Below are 19684 nucleotides of genomic sequence, written 5' to 3' on the forward strand. Positions count from 1 at the left end.
TGCGCTAGGTCTAACCACCACAACAGATCACGAAACTTAGCGATCTCTCTACAAGATACGGCTGTCGGTTCCAGATCGCTTGCACGCGTTCCTTCTGGTTCCACGCTTGACACTATCTGCGCTTCTGTTCTCTAATGCATTGTTAAAGCTACCATATTCTTTTCAGACATTTTATTGTCGACAGGAAAGAGGAAGAAAAGAAAGAGATCAGAGACGATCTTATTTCACATGCAGAACAAGTAGGCTGGAGACATTTTGGTACTTTGTTTTTAGGAATACAAAATAAAAATAGTTCCGGCGATTTCGGGACTACTTTTCCGGCGCAACAATCTCCAAACAAAAGCCTTGTTAATTCTTTTGTCCCCTGCCGTTTAAAAACAGGGATATATTTTTTTAATGACGGCACAGAAATGTGATGGCACATAAAGAAGACGCATACTTTTAGCTGAGGTCTGAGTATACTCATAATATTATCATCTTTGCTTTGAGCCTTAATAAATCATACAAGGAATTGTTTGTCGATTCCGATGATTGAGGACGAGTTCAGTATTTCCCTTTACTACACAGACAAAGTTGTGACCTGCAAATTTTGACACTTTTGATGTAGACAAAGTCGTTGTCCACCTCGGACCTATTTAAGTTTTCCTTACGTCGTCTGCGTCTGTCTTCGGCAAGGTGTTTTCTTTAAGTCTCAAATGTGTGTCCCGACAATTTCATACCCATTAGCGTACACCATAAGTTGGATGTTATATTTGAGCTTTTCGTTCAGCGCGTTGTTTCCGTCATTGTGGTGGTGGTGTTTGTTTGTTTTTAATTCGAAAATCTAGAGACATTCATGAAATGTATACCCTATAGAAACCTAAAGATAAAATCAAATATTTATTCCTTCATTTTAAACGCACATCAGTGACGGGTGGCGATATCCAATGTTCCCCTAACGCCAATGACGCAACTACCTGCTGTACATGTGTTAAGAGCTGACAGTTGGCGGTTGACACATTTTCTATATCAAAACTATGGCATCACCTTACCAGCGGGTAGAATGACCATGACCTTGGGCTGTAAGGAGAGAGCCGGTAGGGGAGGGCGTAGGGAAAGTCTGGGCGCCGTGTTTGAAGTGATGTCATGTTTTATGCTGTAACTGAATCCGGGCGATGAGATCCCACGGAGTTCTGCTGAATCATTCCCGACGTGACTTGCAGCGTAAAGAGATACGAGGACGTTGGGGAAAAGGTTTCACGGCTTCAAGGTGTCACAACATAACCGTGCAGACCAGACACAAGACTGACTGCCAATTCCACGGAGAGGTCAAGGATTGGGATGGTCGAAAAGATGATCAAAGTTCGACTCCCCGACGCAGATAATCCCCTGCCACCTTGCATGTGGCTGAAGGTGTGAATATTGGCTCCAGAGGATCTACAGCATTGGCTCCATAGGACCAAAGCATTGACTCCAGAGGATCTACACAAAGCACTTAATTTGTAACAATGCTTTATAAAAAAAAAGATCAATTAATACTGTTTCTTCATAGAAAACTAAGTCAAAGGAATTAAAAGATAAAATCTGATTCCTAAGGTCTTTGAAGGTATGCCAGACATTAGATAGACAATAAGGCTCCTAAGTATCTATCATTGAAGTTTGCGCTGGGGGGTGGAAGGTAGGGGGACATTTGAGGAACTACAAAATATTTATGCAAAGTCATGTACACTCGAATGTTATCACATCTCATGACAATACAAAATTCTTGATGCACTATGTCCTAATATGTGAAACATAATACACCATGAAATGTGCCCTGGTTGTTGTGGGGTCATTGGTTTCAAGACGCACTTAGAAACCTTACCGTTGTAAAGAATATTTCTAAAAGAGAAAAGACTTCAATGTCAATGACAAACATTATTATTGTGCTTGCTGTGAAGCCTTTAATGTTGTAATAACCTTTTTCTTACTTTGAAATCTTTTTTTAAACATAGAAAATTAAAATCTAACTAACCAAATTTACGTATTTAACTGAGTTTAACATTTTTTTTTTTAATTCATCTTGTACAATCGTAAATCAATTTTGGTTCTGCTCCAAGAAGTAAAAATAATCAAATGATAACTTTGACTGGATGACTTCGGATGAAAATGACTGAAAAAAACATCGATGTTTAAAAAGCTTTAGGGAGGCTGCTTATGTTATATAAGAGCGAATTATTTGCTCGTAATAACTGATGAATGGTAGATTTAAAAAAAAAAGGTGTAGACTAAGCCATGTTTCCTCCGTCAAAAATAAAATCTGGTTTTCGCCATTCTATAAATCTACTCAGAGTATATAAAACTAGTCGACCCGCGGCGTAGCATACGCCGCTATTTAGCAAGGCCGGCTTTAGACAACTGCAACCTATGCGCCCGCAGTGGGCCCCGCGCTAATTCAAGGTGTAATTTATTAAATTAAAACATTTTATCACTTTTTCCCGCGGCCTCCTGATTTACCAGGAGCTCCTGGAAATCTCATGAAATTGCAAAATATAAGAAAAGTCCTGGAAATCTCAGGAAATTATTAACATTATTAAAATCTTTTGAAAACTCATAAAAATCTCAAGAAATAGAGACAAAATTGTTATTTTGGGGTGTCATTCAATATGGAAAACGTCAATCCTACGCGCAATAAAAAAAAAAACGATTTCCGTTATTGTGGAATTAGGTGAAAGAAGCTTCTCGCGCCTCAAACTAATGAAAAATTACTCGAGGTCAATAATTCTCAAAGATAGATTGAAACATTTGGTAATTCTTGCTATTGAGCGTGATCTATGTAGGAAACATAATTTTTATGATATACTGTATGATTTCGCTACTCGCAAGGCTCGTAAAGTAATTCTGTACGTAGTAAAGAATGAATAAAATGCAAAGACGAATTTATTTTCTAATACAATGTCTTAATTTTCACTTATTATCCGTATCCCTACCCAAACTGGGCCCGCGCAATCCGTTTCATATAGGGCCCCGCAATGGTTAAGTCCGGCCCTGCTATTTAGTGACGAGTGAATACAGAGAAGATTACTTGTTCTCCCCCGCAAGTAATTTTTCTTTTTTTTTCTGAGCGCGGCTTCTGTTGCAGCGAAAGTTACTTGTGGTAACTCTAGTCTTATTTGCAGAAATGAAAGAGTTATCTTTCCATGACTTTTTCATCGAGGGTTAGAGAGTCGGAGTGCGTGCGTGTCCCACATGGTCGGGCGACGAAGAGAATTATATATACAGATTCTAGTTGGGTGCTATAGATCTAGATCCAGACTTGGAAACATAGAAAGTCAAGTCAGCAGAATGACGTCTATTTGTTGTTTGTTAAACTCTTTAGTTAATATAAGCGGGAATTTCCAAGATTTAATCTTTAGATAATTATATTTTAAAAATTTATAACGATCTAACCAGAGTTTTTCCTGTGTGGCCAATCAGCAAGTATTTTTTTCTCAAAATCGTTAGAGTCGTTTTCGAAATACGTGTCCATCTTTAATCCATGAAAAGTTTGCAAGCTACTAAGAGGAATTGTAACAAGTAACACAAAAAGGTTTTTTTTTATTTTAAAGAGGATTCCTCCTTTATGAAGCTGATAACTTTTTGTAAGCTCGATTACTTTGTTCTTCATATCGAATGAATGATACATTTGTATCCCACATCCCCGAAAAAGAAATCATGGTTACGACCATGTATATAAAATGTTAGTTTGTTGAAACAGATCCAGACTCTTTAAGAACACTAAAACAGAAGTCTAGACTAGAATACTGGATTTAGTTAGAGATTCAGGGTCATTGATAATGGGTATTAATAAATCACATGTGTAACTGTATCAGCCCAGCTAATGAGCTGTACATAAGACGGTGCGCACTGTATCAGCCCAGCTAATGAGCTGCACATAAGACGGTGCGCACTGTATCAGCCCAGCTAATGAGCTGCACATAAGACGGTGCGCACTGTATCAGCCCAGTTAATGAGCTGCACATAAGACGGTGCGCACTGTATCAGCCCAGCTAATGAGCTGCACATAAGACGGTGCGCACTGTATCAGCCCAGCTAATGAGCTGCACATAAGACGGTGCGCACTGTATCAGCCCAGCTAATGAGCTGTACATAAGACGGTGCGCACTGTATCAGCCCAGCTAATGAGCTGCACATAAGACGGTGCGCACTGTATCAGCCCAGCTAATGAGCTGCACATAAGACGGTGCGCACTGTATCAGCCCAGTTAATGAGCTGCACATAAGACGGTGCGCACTGTATCAGCCCAGCTAATGAGCTGTACATAAGATGGTGCGCACTGTATCAGCCCAGCTAATGAGCTGCACATAAGACGGTGCGCACTGTATCAGCCCAGCTAATGAGCTGCACATAAGACGGTGCGCACTGTATCAGCCCAGCTAATGAGCTGCACTAAAGACGGTGCGCACTGTATCAGCCCAGCTAATGAGCTGCACTAAAGACGGTGCGCAAAATGTTCCTGAACGTTTAATCATTGATGTTAAACTCTTGAATATCTCAATGCGGGAATACCAACTGACATACTTCTGTTCAAAATACAAAGACGCAAGCCAAATTTATTTTAAGATTATTATAGATTTATAAAAATATAACGGTCAATCTGAATTTTTTTCCTGTGCGGTTAATTAGCTAGTTATTGTTTTTCCCCAAAGATATACATAAACTGTCCACTTTTCGAGATCCGTGTCCACTCAGGCACCCAGGTTGCTGTTGTAAGGAGTAGTAAGACTGCACTCCAGCTGAACGTGTTTGCTGAGCACCTGAAGACAACACGGAACTCTTCACCCACATACCTCCCTGCCCCCCCCCTCCCCAACCTGTGAACAAAAGAAATTGGACTTGGAAGCTGAGCTATGGAACAAAAAAAAATGTTTCATGACTGTTTTGACTGTATGTCTTTCTGTTTGCTATAAATATTTGCGATATAACTGATTGTTCAAAATAGTAGGCTCAATGTGACGAATCATTTACTTGGTATTCCTTGAAGCAAACAGTTCAACTATTAAATACCATTAAAACTAGTTATCGCCAAAGGCTTGTTTTTTTTTTGTTTTTTTTTCTAAGTCTGGGTGACTCCAGTAAGGAGAATGAGGCGGGTGAGAGAGCGGGTGCAGGCCTGAGTCATATCTCAACAAAAAGTGAAACCCATAAATTAAAACTCAATCACAAACAAGAGCTATGTTGACTTAAGAGAGCTATAACGTTTTTATGCTCCTGGTCGCCGCGCTTAGACTGGGGCGGACTATCTTAGGCTCTCTGTTGGTTTCTGTGTGTCCGCGTCTTGTATTCATTCTGTTGAAACATTTGTAGTTCTGAGTGATTTCTGTCACCAAAATCAGAATGTATGCCTAAAAGGGTAATGGGCGCGGTAGCTGAGTGATAAAGCGATTGGCCTCTAAACCTTGGTTGGGCCAATAATAGAATACGCATCCTCTGCTTGGGACCACTTAACTCAATAAAACATTAAGAAACTGGAGCAGACACAAAATAGATTCATAACAAACGAATATTCACATTTGACTAAATCACTAAATTTAGAAAGCCTTCAGGACAGAAGACTCAAAAGTAGAGTAGCAATTATACATAAAACACTGAACCATAATCTTAAAATACAAAAACAAAATCTAATCAAATACTCAGAAAGACACAAAGATAAAGGCACATTCCTCGTCCCATATGCTAAGGCATATTTGTAAAAATGCTCCTTCTTTCCTAGTGCTATTAGAGCATGGAATGGGTTGCCTGAGCCAGCCAGGAAAACCAGTGACTTGGCAGAATTTAAGTCATTGGTTACTATGCATGACTAGATGCATGACGCGCAGGAGGTAATCATCTTCTTTTCGAAGTAACGTCTGTATTCTATAAGATAAGATAAATCGAAGGTTTCCGGTTTCTGATCTCAGTGAAGATTTTGAATTTCATGACGTTTAGAAACATACGACCTTGACATCATTCCGCCCTAGAGATCGCAAGGTCTGAACGGAGCAATTTACGCAAGTCAAAGTAACAAGTCAAAAGTTAGAATTATTTATAATTCATCTGTTTTCATGGCCTAAGTCGACCTTATGATTTACCAGGGTATTAGGTGGACAGCACAATGACCTTGTACATATGACTGTGACCAGGCAGGTTAAATGATAGAGCGGCGACAAGGAATTACAAGGTCAGTCACATACAGGATTCGAACTAGGAATTCTGAGTTTGGAAGTAACGCGCTTCCAAATCTTACCAGGCACAGGCAGTCCACATGTGAAATTGTTAAATTAAACAAATTAAGTTACGCATAATTTATAATTTTCTACTCTAAGTAAGTACTATTATCCACATTTTTATAAAGTTCTTTTATAAAACACAATAATAACTCTATAAGCTGTATAAAAGAGGTATTGTCTTCTTGAAGTAATTATTTTTGTTTTTGCTTGCTTAATAATCCTATTACATTATCTATTTTTAGTGATGGTAGCGACGCACCTTATGCGGCCGGCTGTGAACGCACACAAATGACGACACCAATGGAAACCGAGACTGGAGCTTAGAACTTGAGTTGATGCACAGGCTTTCGTAGAGTGAACAGCTATTACACTGCGGCCGAGACTAGGCTGTTCCCGTTTGTATTAAAGCATTTCAACTCCAGAAGTTGACGACTTAGTCATTCTACGTTCATCTTTCTTGTTATGCATCTTGCCCAATCTATTCGAACTCAGAGCCAATAGTAATTCACAGGCAGAGCCATGCAATCTTCAGATAGACACTAACGCAGCAGGCACAGACAAGATGGTCTACAGTGGTCATGAGCAGAGAGCATTGCTAATTGATGGAGAAATGTTAAACTTTTTCCCCCATGATTAAGCGAGGTTGAAACACAGTTGTTAACTAGTTCAATGTTCTAAGTTTGGGGGGGGGGGGGCGGGGAATGAAGGTCAAGGTACTAACGGTGACTAGGTTGAGTTAATCCTCGGTGCACATAAAAAACAAACCCACTTCAAACAATTTCGTGTGGAGATGGTGGTCTTCTCTCCAGACATACTGCACGCCAGTTTTACCTATACAGTAGTCTAGACGATAGTTCGTGTTTTGATGTATTTATATTTCAAGTAAATAGTTCATTTAATTTATAATACATTGACTAGTTCATTTATAGTCCATTTTATAAGTCATTTATTTTTCAAGTTAATAGTTCATTTATAAAAAGTACAATTCCCCTTTCAGACTCAGTGATCTATAGGGCGGATGATGTAAAGGTCATCTGTTTCTATGGTGTCTATAACGAGGGTGTCTTGTGGGCAGTACAACAAACAACCACCTTTACTTTTCCACAACTAATGCCCGGTACCCATTAAAGCTGGATGGACCCAGAGGCGACCAAAGGTCCCTCTTCATCAGGATTCGAACCTGGAACTCTCGGTCCAGAAGCCAAGCGCTTTACCGCTCAGCCACGCGCCTCCACAATTGCTCATTTATAGTCCAAGTTATTGGTCATGTTATAGTCTATATGTGGGAAACTCAAATCTAATATATATATTCTCAAAATACCACGAACTGACTGATTCATGTTTTATTCATCTATCAACAGATCTCTGGTACCGCTGAACGTATTCGGAAGAAATATTTTACACATTTTTCTTTCAACCCTTAGGTCCTCACATAGAAAAGGTTTTGATATAGATCTGCAGTCTGAGCGCGGCCATCCGAGAAAAATCATTTATTTATATACTGATACTGCAAGGAAACAAATCAACTGGGGTAGCCGGTGTGTAATGCTAATACATCTATATGGAACAGTAGCAAGAAGTGACGATAATGCGAGACTAACAAAATTATCTGGATCTCAGTTTTCTATTAACTTGAGTCACTTAAACCCTACTTCAAGAAATATTTATTCAAATTGACACAAGCGACGTCAGATACCAAGCCAAAAATTATATAAAAGTGAAAAAAAAATGTCCCGCGTGTGTATGTTCGAAAATTAAAGAGTTGCTTTCTGGTGCCTACAAAAATAGTGTTGCTAATATTAACAAAGGCAAACATTCCTCAGCAGATATTTGTTTAGTTTTATGTTGAAATGCCGTTAATTTAACAAAACGTTATCTTGATTTTAAATCAATTTATATTTTAGATCCTATGGAGAACAACTTTTTAAAGCACTTAAAATAATCCTAATTCCCGCCCCCAAGCTTGGCTGACTAGAGCGACAATTGACTGGACCTGAGATCCAAGTGTGATACAAGTATTTAATGGGAGGGAGACGTGGCTCGACTGATCGCCTGCAGGCCAAACACAACACCGCTGTCGGTCAACGCTAATTCAACAGTCGAGAAATACTCCGCCAGATCCACACACGTTATATACACAACTAGCCCCCCGAGCCCCCCCAAACCTTCCCCCTTCACACAATTTTTTTCCTTCTCTTTTTTTTTTCCACCAAGTTCTCAGCACCAAAGACCAGGGCGGCTATCGTAGATATGTAAATGCATAGCGTAGCCACACAAAGCTAATTAGGATCCACCAAGTAAATGATTAGCGTAGCCACACAAAGCTAATTAGGATCCACCAAGTAAATGATTAGCGTAGCCACACAAAGCTAATTAGGATCCATTAAGTAAGTGATTAGCGTAGCACCACAAGGCTAATTAGGATCCATTATAAAATTCTCTCTCAGAACAGATTCCACCAGATGTAAGAACTCCACCAGATGTAAGCTGACAGTGAGCTCCACCAGATGTAAGCTGACAGTGAGACCCACCAGATTTAAGAGCTCCACCAGATGTAAGCTGACAGTGAGATCCACCAGATGTAAGCTGACAGTGAGACCCACTAGATGTAAGAGCTCCACCAGATGTAAGCTGACAGTGAGATCCACCAGATGTAAGCTGACAGTGAGATCCACCAGATGTAAGAACTCCACCAGATGTAAGAGCTCCACCAGATGTAAGCTGACAGTGAGATCCACCAGATGTAAGCTGACAGTGAGACCCACTAGATGTAAGAGCTCCACCAGATGTAAGCTGACAGTGAGATCCACCAGATGTAAGCTGACAGTGAGCTCCACCAGATGTAAGAACTCCACCAGATGTAAGCTGACAGTGAGATCCACCAGATGTAAGCTGACAGTGAGCTCCACCAGATTTAAGCTGACAGTGAGATCCACCAGATGTAAGAGCTCCACCAAATGTAAGCTGACAGTGAGCTCCACCAAATACCAACTGATAGTAAACAACACCAGATCTCAACTAATAGTGAACTCCGCCATAAGTCAACTGATAGTGAACTGTACCAAATCTCAAGTTCTAATGAAATGTCCGCATCTCAAATGATACTCAACTGTAGCAGAATTACTAACGTAGAAAAACCATACAAAACAGGCGCCACAAAAAAAATATTCTAGTGAACAGACAGTGAACACTAATTCAAAAGCACTGCTCCTCAAATATGAAGAAGCTCTTTGAAATGTCTGGAGTCACACCCAGTTACAGCATTCGACTGTTTGGTTGAATATCAATTTAAAACTTATTCAATTTTTGTGACAAGGTAAATGGACTGATATCAAAGAGATAATCTCAGAATCTTTAGCTAGGCCGCAAAGTTTTTCGAAGTTTGTTTCTAAAAAAAAATTACCGACAATGGCCCCGAACTGGGTTGCCGTCATGGCGTCTTTTGATAGAGGCTCTGAACGATGTTTCAATCAGGGCGGTGGAGGAAGTCCTTGGTTGGTGCCTTTCAACCGTGTCGAGACCAATCTTGAAGACTTCACTCCGACAATAGGAAGGATAAAATAGCACGGGGAAGAGCGCCGCCGCCACACTTGTAGATGGTTATCACAGACGGTCCGTAGGAATGTGTCTTGTGGTGGTTAGAACTGTTTCACACGTTGGATTAGGAAAGAATGTTACAATGTTCAACAATGTTTGTGTATTAAACACAGATCTGTGTTTTACTTCAGCAGTGGTTAACAAATGTGTAATAAATACAGATATGTTTGAACTCTACCAGTGCTTGGCCATGTCTGTGTATTAAACTCGTATCTGTGCTTCATCTTATTATGTTGATTTATTCTTATGTAGGCCACTACTGACTTTTTTCTTCGTTGAGTCTATGTGCTTACGTATGCATGTGTGGGACATACTTCCATACTTTACAGTCTCTCTATATCCAAATGCCCATCGTTAGTATCATAGCAACTTTACACGGATGTCAAGTTAAAACATGACATGAGGCAACTAGAAGCAGAGATGGACAAAGAGAACTAAGCCAAGCAGAGAAAGTGTTTCTTTAACATGTTTAAGCACATTGAGAAATAAAATCTACGCGGTTCACTCTATCTTTGTTTTACATGTTTGGGATGTTTCTTCAGAATTAAAGATTATTACATCCTAACCAAAATCTTCTTCAAGACGGCGGGACAGGGTTTGAACCCGGGACCACAGAGACGACAGTCTGGAGCGCATACCACACGAATAGACTGCCATTCCTACCAGGCAGCCATCTGTCGCTGGGTTGGCAGTAATACATAGTCTTTGGACATAGTAAATTAACTCATCCTATACCATGTAACAGAGATACTAACAGAAAGGTATGATCTAGTAAATCAACTCATCCTATACCATGTAACAGAGATACTAACAGAAAGGTATGAGATCTAGTAAATCAACTCATCCTATACCATGTACCATGATACCATGATTTTTTTTTATTTCAAATTGAATACATGTTTTTATTTTAAAATATCCTCATTAAGTGAATTCCTCTCATTACTGGATCATCAATGTCTGTTTAAACATATGTAGTTATTAAAACACTAAGCAGTGTCCAGGACATTAAGTATGTATTACATCAAACAGTTTATGTTTTTTTTTTCTTCAAAGCTATATATATATATATATAATGAAGGCACATTCCTCGTTCCATATGCTAGGACAAATTTGTACAAATGCCTCTTCTTCCCTAGTGCTATTAGTACTTAATCAGATTCTTTCTTAAAGTAACGTATGTATTATATAAGATAAAATAAAGAATCACTGCAAACAACTTTCTTTAATACATATTTAAAAAAAAAAACATCATAAATAGGCCGTGTCTGTCGACAGTATGAGGCAATGAAAGTATACACTAAGTTAGAAACACTAATCTGAGTTGGCAATCTTGACAGTGTCTAAGTGCCACTTATCTTGAAGGACTTTCTGTATTGGATGTTTACATTTCCTTTAACTTAGGGCCTAATACGATTGTCATGCGTCTGTCTGTGTGTATTTTATTATTACACCTTTAAAAAATACCATAAATATAGAAAACCCTGCTGGGCCAGGTAAAAACAAAAGACATTTGGCTGAGCCGGACTTACGAATTTCACGGCCTATAGGCAACATAAGCTATAACTTAGGGCCCCCAAGAAATATTAAACAATTAAATATATAATATCAAGACTTATAAGGACCCCATTACTCTTAAAAGCTTTGGGCACTTTCAAGTCTAAATTTAATAAGGCAGTTTTTTTTCTTTAAAATCGAGACAGTGAGGATCTACCCTGACAACCCCCTGATTACATTTTTTAACAAGCAAAATATATAAAATCATTTTTTAAAAAAAGCTTATCTAAAGGAAAGAACTCCACATTTACAACTATCTCTCAACAATGTGGAAGTTATTTTCCTTAATTTGATATCTAACAAAATAATTAATTACCAATAATTAATTTACTAATTGGTTAATTTTTAAATTGATTTATGTTTTATGTAGAATAAATAATTGTTTCAAGTTTCAACTTGAGCCAAGAATGGGTGTGGTTGAAATAATGTGTTCAATTATCCAAGGGGGTGAAACCCTACATATTTAGCCGTACCTGCGAATATTGAAGGATTAATTTCCCTTGTTGGTATCAAAAAAAAAAATTAACTACCAGTAATTAATTGAATAATTGTTTGAATTGATTCATGTATTGTCTATGCCAATAATTGTGCATAGTTTCAATTTGATCCGAGAATGGGTGCGGGAGAAACACAAACATTTTACCAGACAGACAGATAGACAAACAGACAGATGAGTTGCTATAAACTTTGCACACACAAAAAAATAGAGAGAGAACTCTTTATAAGTCCATGAGGGTCCTCTGTGGTTCATTAGAAGAAACAAAGAGCTATAAATAAACTAGATAAACTTAAAAGTTCAGGGACCAACAATTACTTCAAATACTTCCCAACATAGTACAAAGTGCTTTGAAGATTTTAGAGGGAACTAAGGAGGAATCAATCAAGTTAAGAAAGAAAAATATGCAAAATTAAATCATCTCTGTAACTATGCAAATGTTATGTATTCCTAAATGGCATGCTACACTAACTTGGTCAGCAGACATAATATTTCATACAATGCTATCATAATAAGCATCTGCATTCCAAACTTAGGTATAGCAGTATGGCATTGCTAATTTAACATTGTTTTTATCATATAAAATGTTGTGGATTATTTTTTTTTATTTATATAGGTACAAAATAAATCTGGCAATCTATTTATTTGTATTATGATCATTTTTTTATACTTAATAATGCTTTAAATTTGATAAAATCATTTACCAATCATTATTCAAGTGCTGTGAGTAAAAAAAAAAAAACGTAAATTTTAGGATTCCAATTTATAACCACTGCAATAATAATAAACAGAACACATCATGGAACTTACCTTTGGCTTTGGACCTTTACTGGCCATATCATTGGTCAGCCTTGATAATTATCCATTTCACAATAAGCCATAATCCATGAAATATTTCAGTTCATTTATAAGTTCCACACATTAGAACACATATATCCATCTTTTGAGAATTTTTATATCCATACAAATCACTTCCAGAAATCTAAATGGAGAACATGTAATAGGCAATAGATATGATAATTAGTGCTATGGCTTTGGTTTGTTTTACATGTTTCAGATGCTCAATCAGATTTGAAGATTGTTACATCCTAGTTCAAAACTCCCACAGGATGACTGTATCACATGGACCAATGGTGATGACAGTCCAGAGCACATACAACACAATCAACCAGCCATTTACAGATGTCTGCCTGGTCATGAGTTGTGTGCTTCAGAGAACAAACACAAATACAATGAATTGAATCAACTATAAAGGAATAATTTTAGCAAGATTTCTTTTCAAAAACATGGCACAAAAAAAAAAATTAACATAGATTTTGAATTTTAAAAAATGTGTAACATTGAACCACAGTACTTTCTTATCAGCTCCACCTACAACACTTCCTCTCACTAAGCCTTAGACCTGGTTTCAATCTACAGCTACAATCACTCCAAAGATAAGACCAAATAGTCTTTCACTTTTTGAATCATTCAATAATCACTTTAAGTGCTACTGGGGTTATTCTTTTTTTTTTTAGTTCAAAAACGTTTATGTTTAAAATGAATGACAAAGTTTATGAGATGAAAAAGATCAACTTTTAGTTTAGATTAGTTTAGATATGAGTAGTTGAGCAATGAAACTGTAAGCCTACATACCTATACAGATTTGTAAATGGAATAGAAAAATGTGAAATTGTATCTATAGATATATTTACATTCATTTAACTGTAACAGAGTAGCACTGTAAGAAGAAGGAATGTTGAATATATAATGTTTAATGTTTGTTTGTTTAATGTTTTGTATTTACATGTTTCGGATGTTCCTTCAGAGATGAAGATAATTACTTCCTAGTCCAAACCTCCCGCAGGATGACGGGGGATATAATACAGAAAATGTTTTATTTCTTCATTTTACAATATTAGTTTTAGATCATTTAACTTTTAAATTAACTGTAAAAAAAAAAAATTTGGTCTAAAAGAAAACAAAATCTTAAAATACTTTACAAGAACATCATTAAATGGAATCAAAATTATACACAAAACTGTGATGTATAAACTACAATTGCTAGTATTTCCAATCACAGATAATTGTAATTATTATTTCAGTTAGATCAACTTTTTGTTTACACTGTATAGAAAAATACTATTTACATTTCTAATAATTACTTCATCTAGAAAGTAGGCTATAGCTTCATCTTAACAGTGTTCCAACATCTATGTGACATTATGCTACCTAAACATTTTACCAGCTCCTGAACCAAAACAGAGCAATGTAAGGGATGTATCTAATTTGCATTTTGTATTATTTGGACTTGTCAGGTGTCATCTTGGAATTTTTTTTTTTAGTGTAAATAATGTGCTGGCTATCAGGAATGTAGAAGACATTTAAAGTTAATTTGAACTAGAGAGCAAAAATTTTAGTAGGCATTTTTTGTATTCAAACTGTGCTTTATCACTAATAAAAAAAAAAATTTTCTCTCTTTAATTATAGAATTAATTTAATGATGATCAGATAAATTTAATAATGATAAGGGAAAGAATATAAAAACATGATTTGTTGACTTTGTACAGTTATGTTTTTAAACTATCGCTAGGGAAACTTATGAAAGAGATTACTTTTATATTTTAAACTTTATCTTAAAAATTATCTAAAAATTAATTATTTTGTTTGATAACAACAAGAGAAATTAATCTTTCAGTATTAAGTGATATGGCTAAATATGTGGGGTTTTATCCCCTTGGGTAATTGTACATGTTATTTCTCCCATACCCATTCTATGACCAAGTTTTTAACTTTCCACAATTATTTATTGTACCTAACAAAACACTTTAAAAAATAACTACTAAGTCAATTAATTATAGGTAATAAATAATTTTGTTAGAAATCAAAAGGGGGAAATAAATTCTGCATTACTGAGATATAGGTGTAGATGTGGAGTTCCTTCCTTTATATAGCTTTGATCTATCATTATATTTTTTTTTAAGAGTATGTTATACTTTGCTTGTTACATGAGTTTTTATTTCAAAATTCAATATATATGTGAAATAAGAAATATATTTGAGCATTCTGAAGGTTTCATTGGTTGTATTCTTTCTGTATTTGAAAGTCATATCTTATCATTGTTTTTGTGAATGTATGCATTTTAATCAACAGTTCTGAATATGAAAAGCGAATGAAGGGAAATATTATTTGCAGATTTTCACTAAATTTTGAAAGCATTAAATTCTTATTGTAATAGCTGATAGTAAGATGATTGGTTGTTGTTTTTTTAACAGGTAAGTTGAGAAGAATATGAAATTTTAATTAATCTCCAATGCTTTCCAAATCTACTCTAGGCAGTCTATAAGATTTTTGATAAAGAAAAAGGTTTTCACATTCCATTTATTTGAAACTTTGAAAACTCTTTACATTTAAGCTTAAAAAATAAACTTGTCTAGACTTTTTTCATTCTAACCTAGGATAGAAAGATTTCTCAAATTACATTTTTGAAGACATTTTGATACTGAGCTACATAGTGAGAATAAAATGGAAGTAATTGAATACTGCAGTGATAACTTGAGTTATCTTGGTTTTAAAAAAGACAAAGATTTTATGAAATGAAATGTGAGAAAGGAAATTACTAGAAGTAAAAAAAAATTTTTTTTAAATATTAGAACAGAAAATTGATAAATAATGTATATTAAAAAAAAAAGATTTTAAAAATGTCAATTTATTTTTCTTGTATTTATTTCATGTTATGTATGTTCTTTCAGAGTTTAAGATAATCTACATCCTAACTCAAACCTCTTGAAGCACAACGGGGGATGGTACTGGCAGGGTATGAGCCCAGGACCATCAAGATGACCGAACAACAGTTAAAAAACAGTCCAGGATGTCTAATACATGACCAGCAGCCATAAATATATGCATATATGTAGAGAGAGAGAGAGAGATCAACAGATCTACAGCTATGGATGGGTTGATGCATGACTATTTAAACCATAAGAAGTTATAATTTGGTACAGTCCTATGATATTGTTAAATATTGCAGCAAACAAACAAAAATAAATGTTGAAAAATCTAATTCAATTAGCATATTTGGTAAACACTTTTTAAAATTCATTATGACATGAAAAATAATTTTATTGCTTAAATATCAAGTCATATTGCAGCATCATTAATGTTTTTTTGACTGACATGTACCTAGACTAAATCTAGATCTAATATTTATGTACTGATGCATTAAATAAAAGAGTGTCATATAATTTATATTATACTTCAGTATAATAATATATATATATATATATATATATATATATATATATATATATATATATATATATATATATATAGATTTAGTCTAGTTGTAATGGTATTTCATGTGATTATGAAAGAGTCTAGTCTACTTGATTCTATTTTGATCTAGATCTAGAAAGAATCTTTATTGTAAAGTAAATCTACTTAAAAACTAGATTTATAGATTTTTACATCTAGTCTAGATTAGTTGAGATATTGCTTAAAGTAAATAACTGATAGTGATATATAGACTCTAGATCTATCTAGTTCTAGATCTGTATTATTAACTATATTTATACTTATACTAAGACAGTATAAGTTAAATACTATAGCAAGTCTATCTAGATATACTGATATAGATATAGGCTATATTAATAATTTTTTATAGGGCCTAGTCGTATAGATCTATACTAGAGTATAGATCTAGATTCTAGATCTCTATATCTCGGCTGTCTACCTCTAGATTTTACATCTACTTGTTGTTTGGTTGTATCAATTTACCAATCTAACTTACTTACTACTTAGTAACTTACTACTTATAGATCTAGAAAAAAAAATCTAGATTCTAGGTAGATCTACATCTAGAATCTGGACCCGGACTCTAGAAATAGTCCACAATGTTTTTATAATTAGTTAAATTAGATTAAAGTTAAAGATTTAGATAAAATTATAGATCTAGTATTTATCATAATTTTAAATTTATGTAGGCCTATTATTACGAAAAACTAAATTTAAATGTATATCTACTTCAACTTGTCAGTGAGTATAAAAAAAAATAAGCTTTGAATAAATAATCCGAATTTCACAAAATAATTCCACAAACACTTCACAAGAAAACTACGACACGGTAGTCTACTCATAGTCCATAATCATAGAATGTTGATCTAGACCTCTATACGATTTTTTTCCCTTCTCGTTCAAGAGAACCGAAACAGGTAACAGGGTATTCAGGTTGACAGTCAGCCAAGCAAAGGCGTCCTTACCTACATTAACAGTGACGACACAGTCAACCTTATTCCACAGAAAGGTGTGTAGTCGTGGACACGCTAACACCGTTGCAGCATTACCTGGCCTTAGAGTGTCGCACAGGTATGCAGCTAACAGTATTTCCTCCCTTGTGTTAAGCGAGGACAACTGACTGTGTGTACTGTTTGAGTGTCAGGGCATGTATAATATTGAGTTCACAACACAGACACTGTGGCACAGGCCTCTTTAGACTATAATAGTAGATCTTTAGCTCGCGGGATTACATAAACAAAAGTCATTTCCGCTCTTCATTATTGAAATTTATTTCAGCCCTAGACTAGAACTACATCTAAACTAGTCATTCTGACGAAGCCTAATGCAGTGTTTCTCATTTTTTTTACCAGTGGTGCCCCCACCTCCATCGCCAACCTTAAAATAATTATTTCACGAACCCCCCCCCCTTTTTTTTTTAAATAACCAGCTGGGGTCTAGGGGTAGCTCGCACAGTAAGTGACAGATCGGAAAGGCTTAAAGATTTAAAGATGTGATGAAAAAGAAAAGAAACTTAGACAAATTTATTTCCACTTTTTCTTTGCATAGGCCTATATGGTTAAAATATGCTTGGAGTTGAAATTTATGAATTTGCATCAAGACTAGAATGTAGTTTGTTGTTTTTTTTAATAGAAAAAAAAAAGTGTTTCTTAGACACATATGGCCGACGGTACACTGCCTATCATTGGCCTACAATGTGTGCATTGCACGTAGGCGGCCGAATTTAGGGGCCGGCCAAATCATTATCCAAGGTTACCTTTATTTATCTATTTATTTTTTTTAGGTTAGAATATTAAAAAAAAAAAGTAATTATAATTTCTAAAATATTTTATATAATTTCTAAATATTACATTATCCTTTGAAAACTTAAAATTAAAAAAAAACGATATTCGTAAATTATTTTAGAAACGAAAAGACAAAATTACAAAAATAGAGACAAGCTCGAGGGATTCTCACAAATCCTTCTATAAGCGCCAACTCATTTCTGGACTTTTCTATGTATTCTATCTGGGTGATATTTCTTATACACGACTATACAGAACCAGATCAGTTAACACATTTTTTCTTTCTTCAAGTATTTTCTAACTACATATAAATATTATCTTTAGTCCAGTGTTCGCAAAATGCGGCTCTTCTTTTAAATCTTTAGTACAGGCACTAAATATTATTTATTTATTAACTTGTCATGTGCAAAATGGTCTCTGAGCTGATCTTTATAGCGCTTCCTTAAAATTTGGGGCACCTTTGTTCTTTGGAACTCGCTAACAAAAAATCGCTTTCTGGTATGCGGTCATCCCTCATACAGTTAAGATGTCCGACACAGTACCCCTAAACTCTAAACACCGGTTTCCAACAGAACATGATAATTTGTAAGGTAGTCTTGCCAGGGTATTCTCATTATGATTTAAGCTTTGAGGAGCCTTAGATTTCTATAGAACTAAATGTTTCAGACTGATGCGTTCCCTAGTCACGGCCACATTCTTATATGCATGCGAATCTTGGACGCTGACTACATATTTCGAGAAGAGGATCCTAAGATTGGAACAACGTTGATACAGAAAGATCCTAGGTGTCATTGACAAAGACCGTATCACGAATGAAGACATTAGAAACAGGATTAATACCCTACAATGACCTGCTAAGCACTGTCAAAAAACGTAAACTCAAACTCTATGGCCACATCACAAGGTTCTCAAGGATCGCAAAAACCCTCCTTAGGTGAACAGTACCAGGAAGAAGAAGAAGAGGAAGACAAAGGAAGCGATGGGAAGAGAACATCAATTAATGGATAGGCCTGTCATCAAAAGAAATTCTATCCAAGGCAAAGGACAGAGTGGAATGGAGAAAGACGGTTGACAGATCGTGTGTGGTGCCCCAATTGGTTTAACGGACTAATGTATAGGTCAAGGTGAAGGCTAGTATATACTCAACAGTGGATAAAAAGGCAATATAAATTGGTTTTAAGCGGTAAAATAATTTTCAGCTTTTTCATTACTGATTACAAAAACTGTAATTTAGGCTGTTGTAATAATTTACTGACGATAAGGATTGAATTCATTACGTTACATAAAAACAAAACAAATACATCTACAACTCTTTAGCTTAGTACCTAGATCATTGGACACAATCATTGGACACGATCATATTTTTTAAAAAATAAACCAATAGGTAGCAGCGGCCCTGCCCCGGAATCGTTTTGAAAACCAGCTTGCTTTAACTAGCACCGAGAAGAGCACCTGGCAGCATCCGATTGCAAAAAAGACAGTTTGAGGTTTCTGACGAAGGCCGCGGTATGCAAATTTGAGACCAAAAGAACATTTAATGCCGATGACAAACGTTTTCGGAAGGAAGGAGAATCTAAGTCGACCACCACTTGACAACGGTTATGTTTGCGCTGGATATAACAAAATATGTGGATTGCTGCTGGGACTGCGTGGCTAGTGAAATACTGTACTCTTCATTAATCTTCGGACTCGAAGAAAGAAAGCCTTATTATTATTGAGGTAGAGAGAGAGAGAGAGAGTATGAAGATAATCTG

At 35.8% G+C, this 19684-nt stretch overlaps 1 protein-coding gene across 8 annotated transcripts in view; it reads right to left on the bottom strand.

The window, feature by feature from the left end:
* LOC106056144 (tetratricopeptide repeat protein 28-like) overlaps positions 1–17293 on the bottom strand; it is an 88261-nt gene extending 70968 nt beyond the window's left edge. Inside the window, exons 1-2 of one of the 8 annotated variants that reach the window (XM_056005993.1) lie at positions 17116–17293; positions 12685–13082 (exon numbers count right to left, since the gene is read on the bottom strand). In XM_056005993.1, coding sequence (XP_055861968.1) covers positions 12685–12711 — 27 coding nt within the window. In that variant the 5' untranslated portion in view covers positions 12712–13082; positions 17116–17293. Of the gene's footprint in view, positions 1–12684; positions 13121–16875 lie in introns of all 8 variants that reach the window. The other 7 variants (XM_056005991.1, XM_056005992.1, XM_056005987.1 and 4 more) reach the window with 7 other exon arrangements.
* Between the last annotated feature and the right edge of the window lie 2391 nt (positions 17294–19684).

This window comes from Biomphalaria glabrata, chromosome 12, assembly GCF_947242115.1.
Source record: "Biomphalaria glabrata chromosome 12, xgBioGlab47.1, whole genome shotgun sequence".
Classification (NCBI taxonomy): Eukaryota; Metazoa; Mollusca; class Gastropoda; family Planorbidae; genus Biomphalaria; species Biomphalaria glabrata.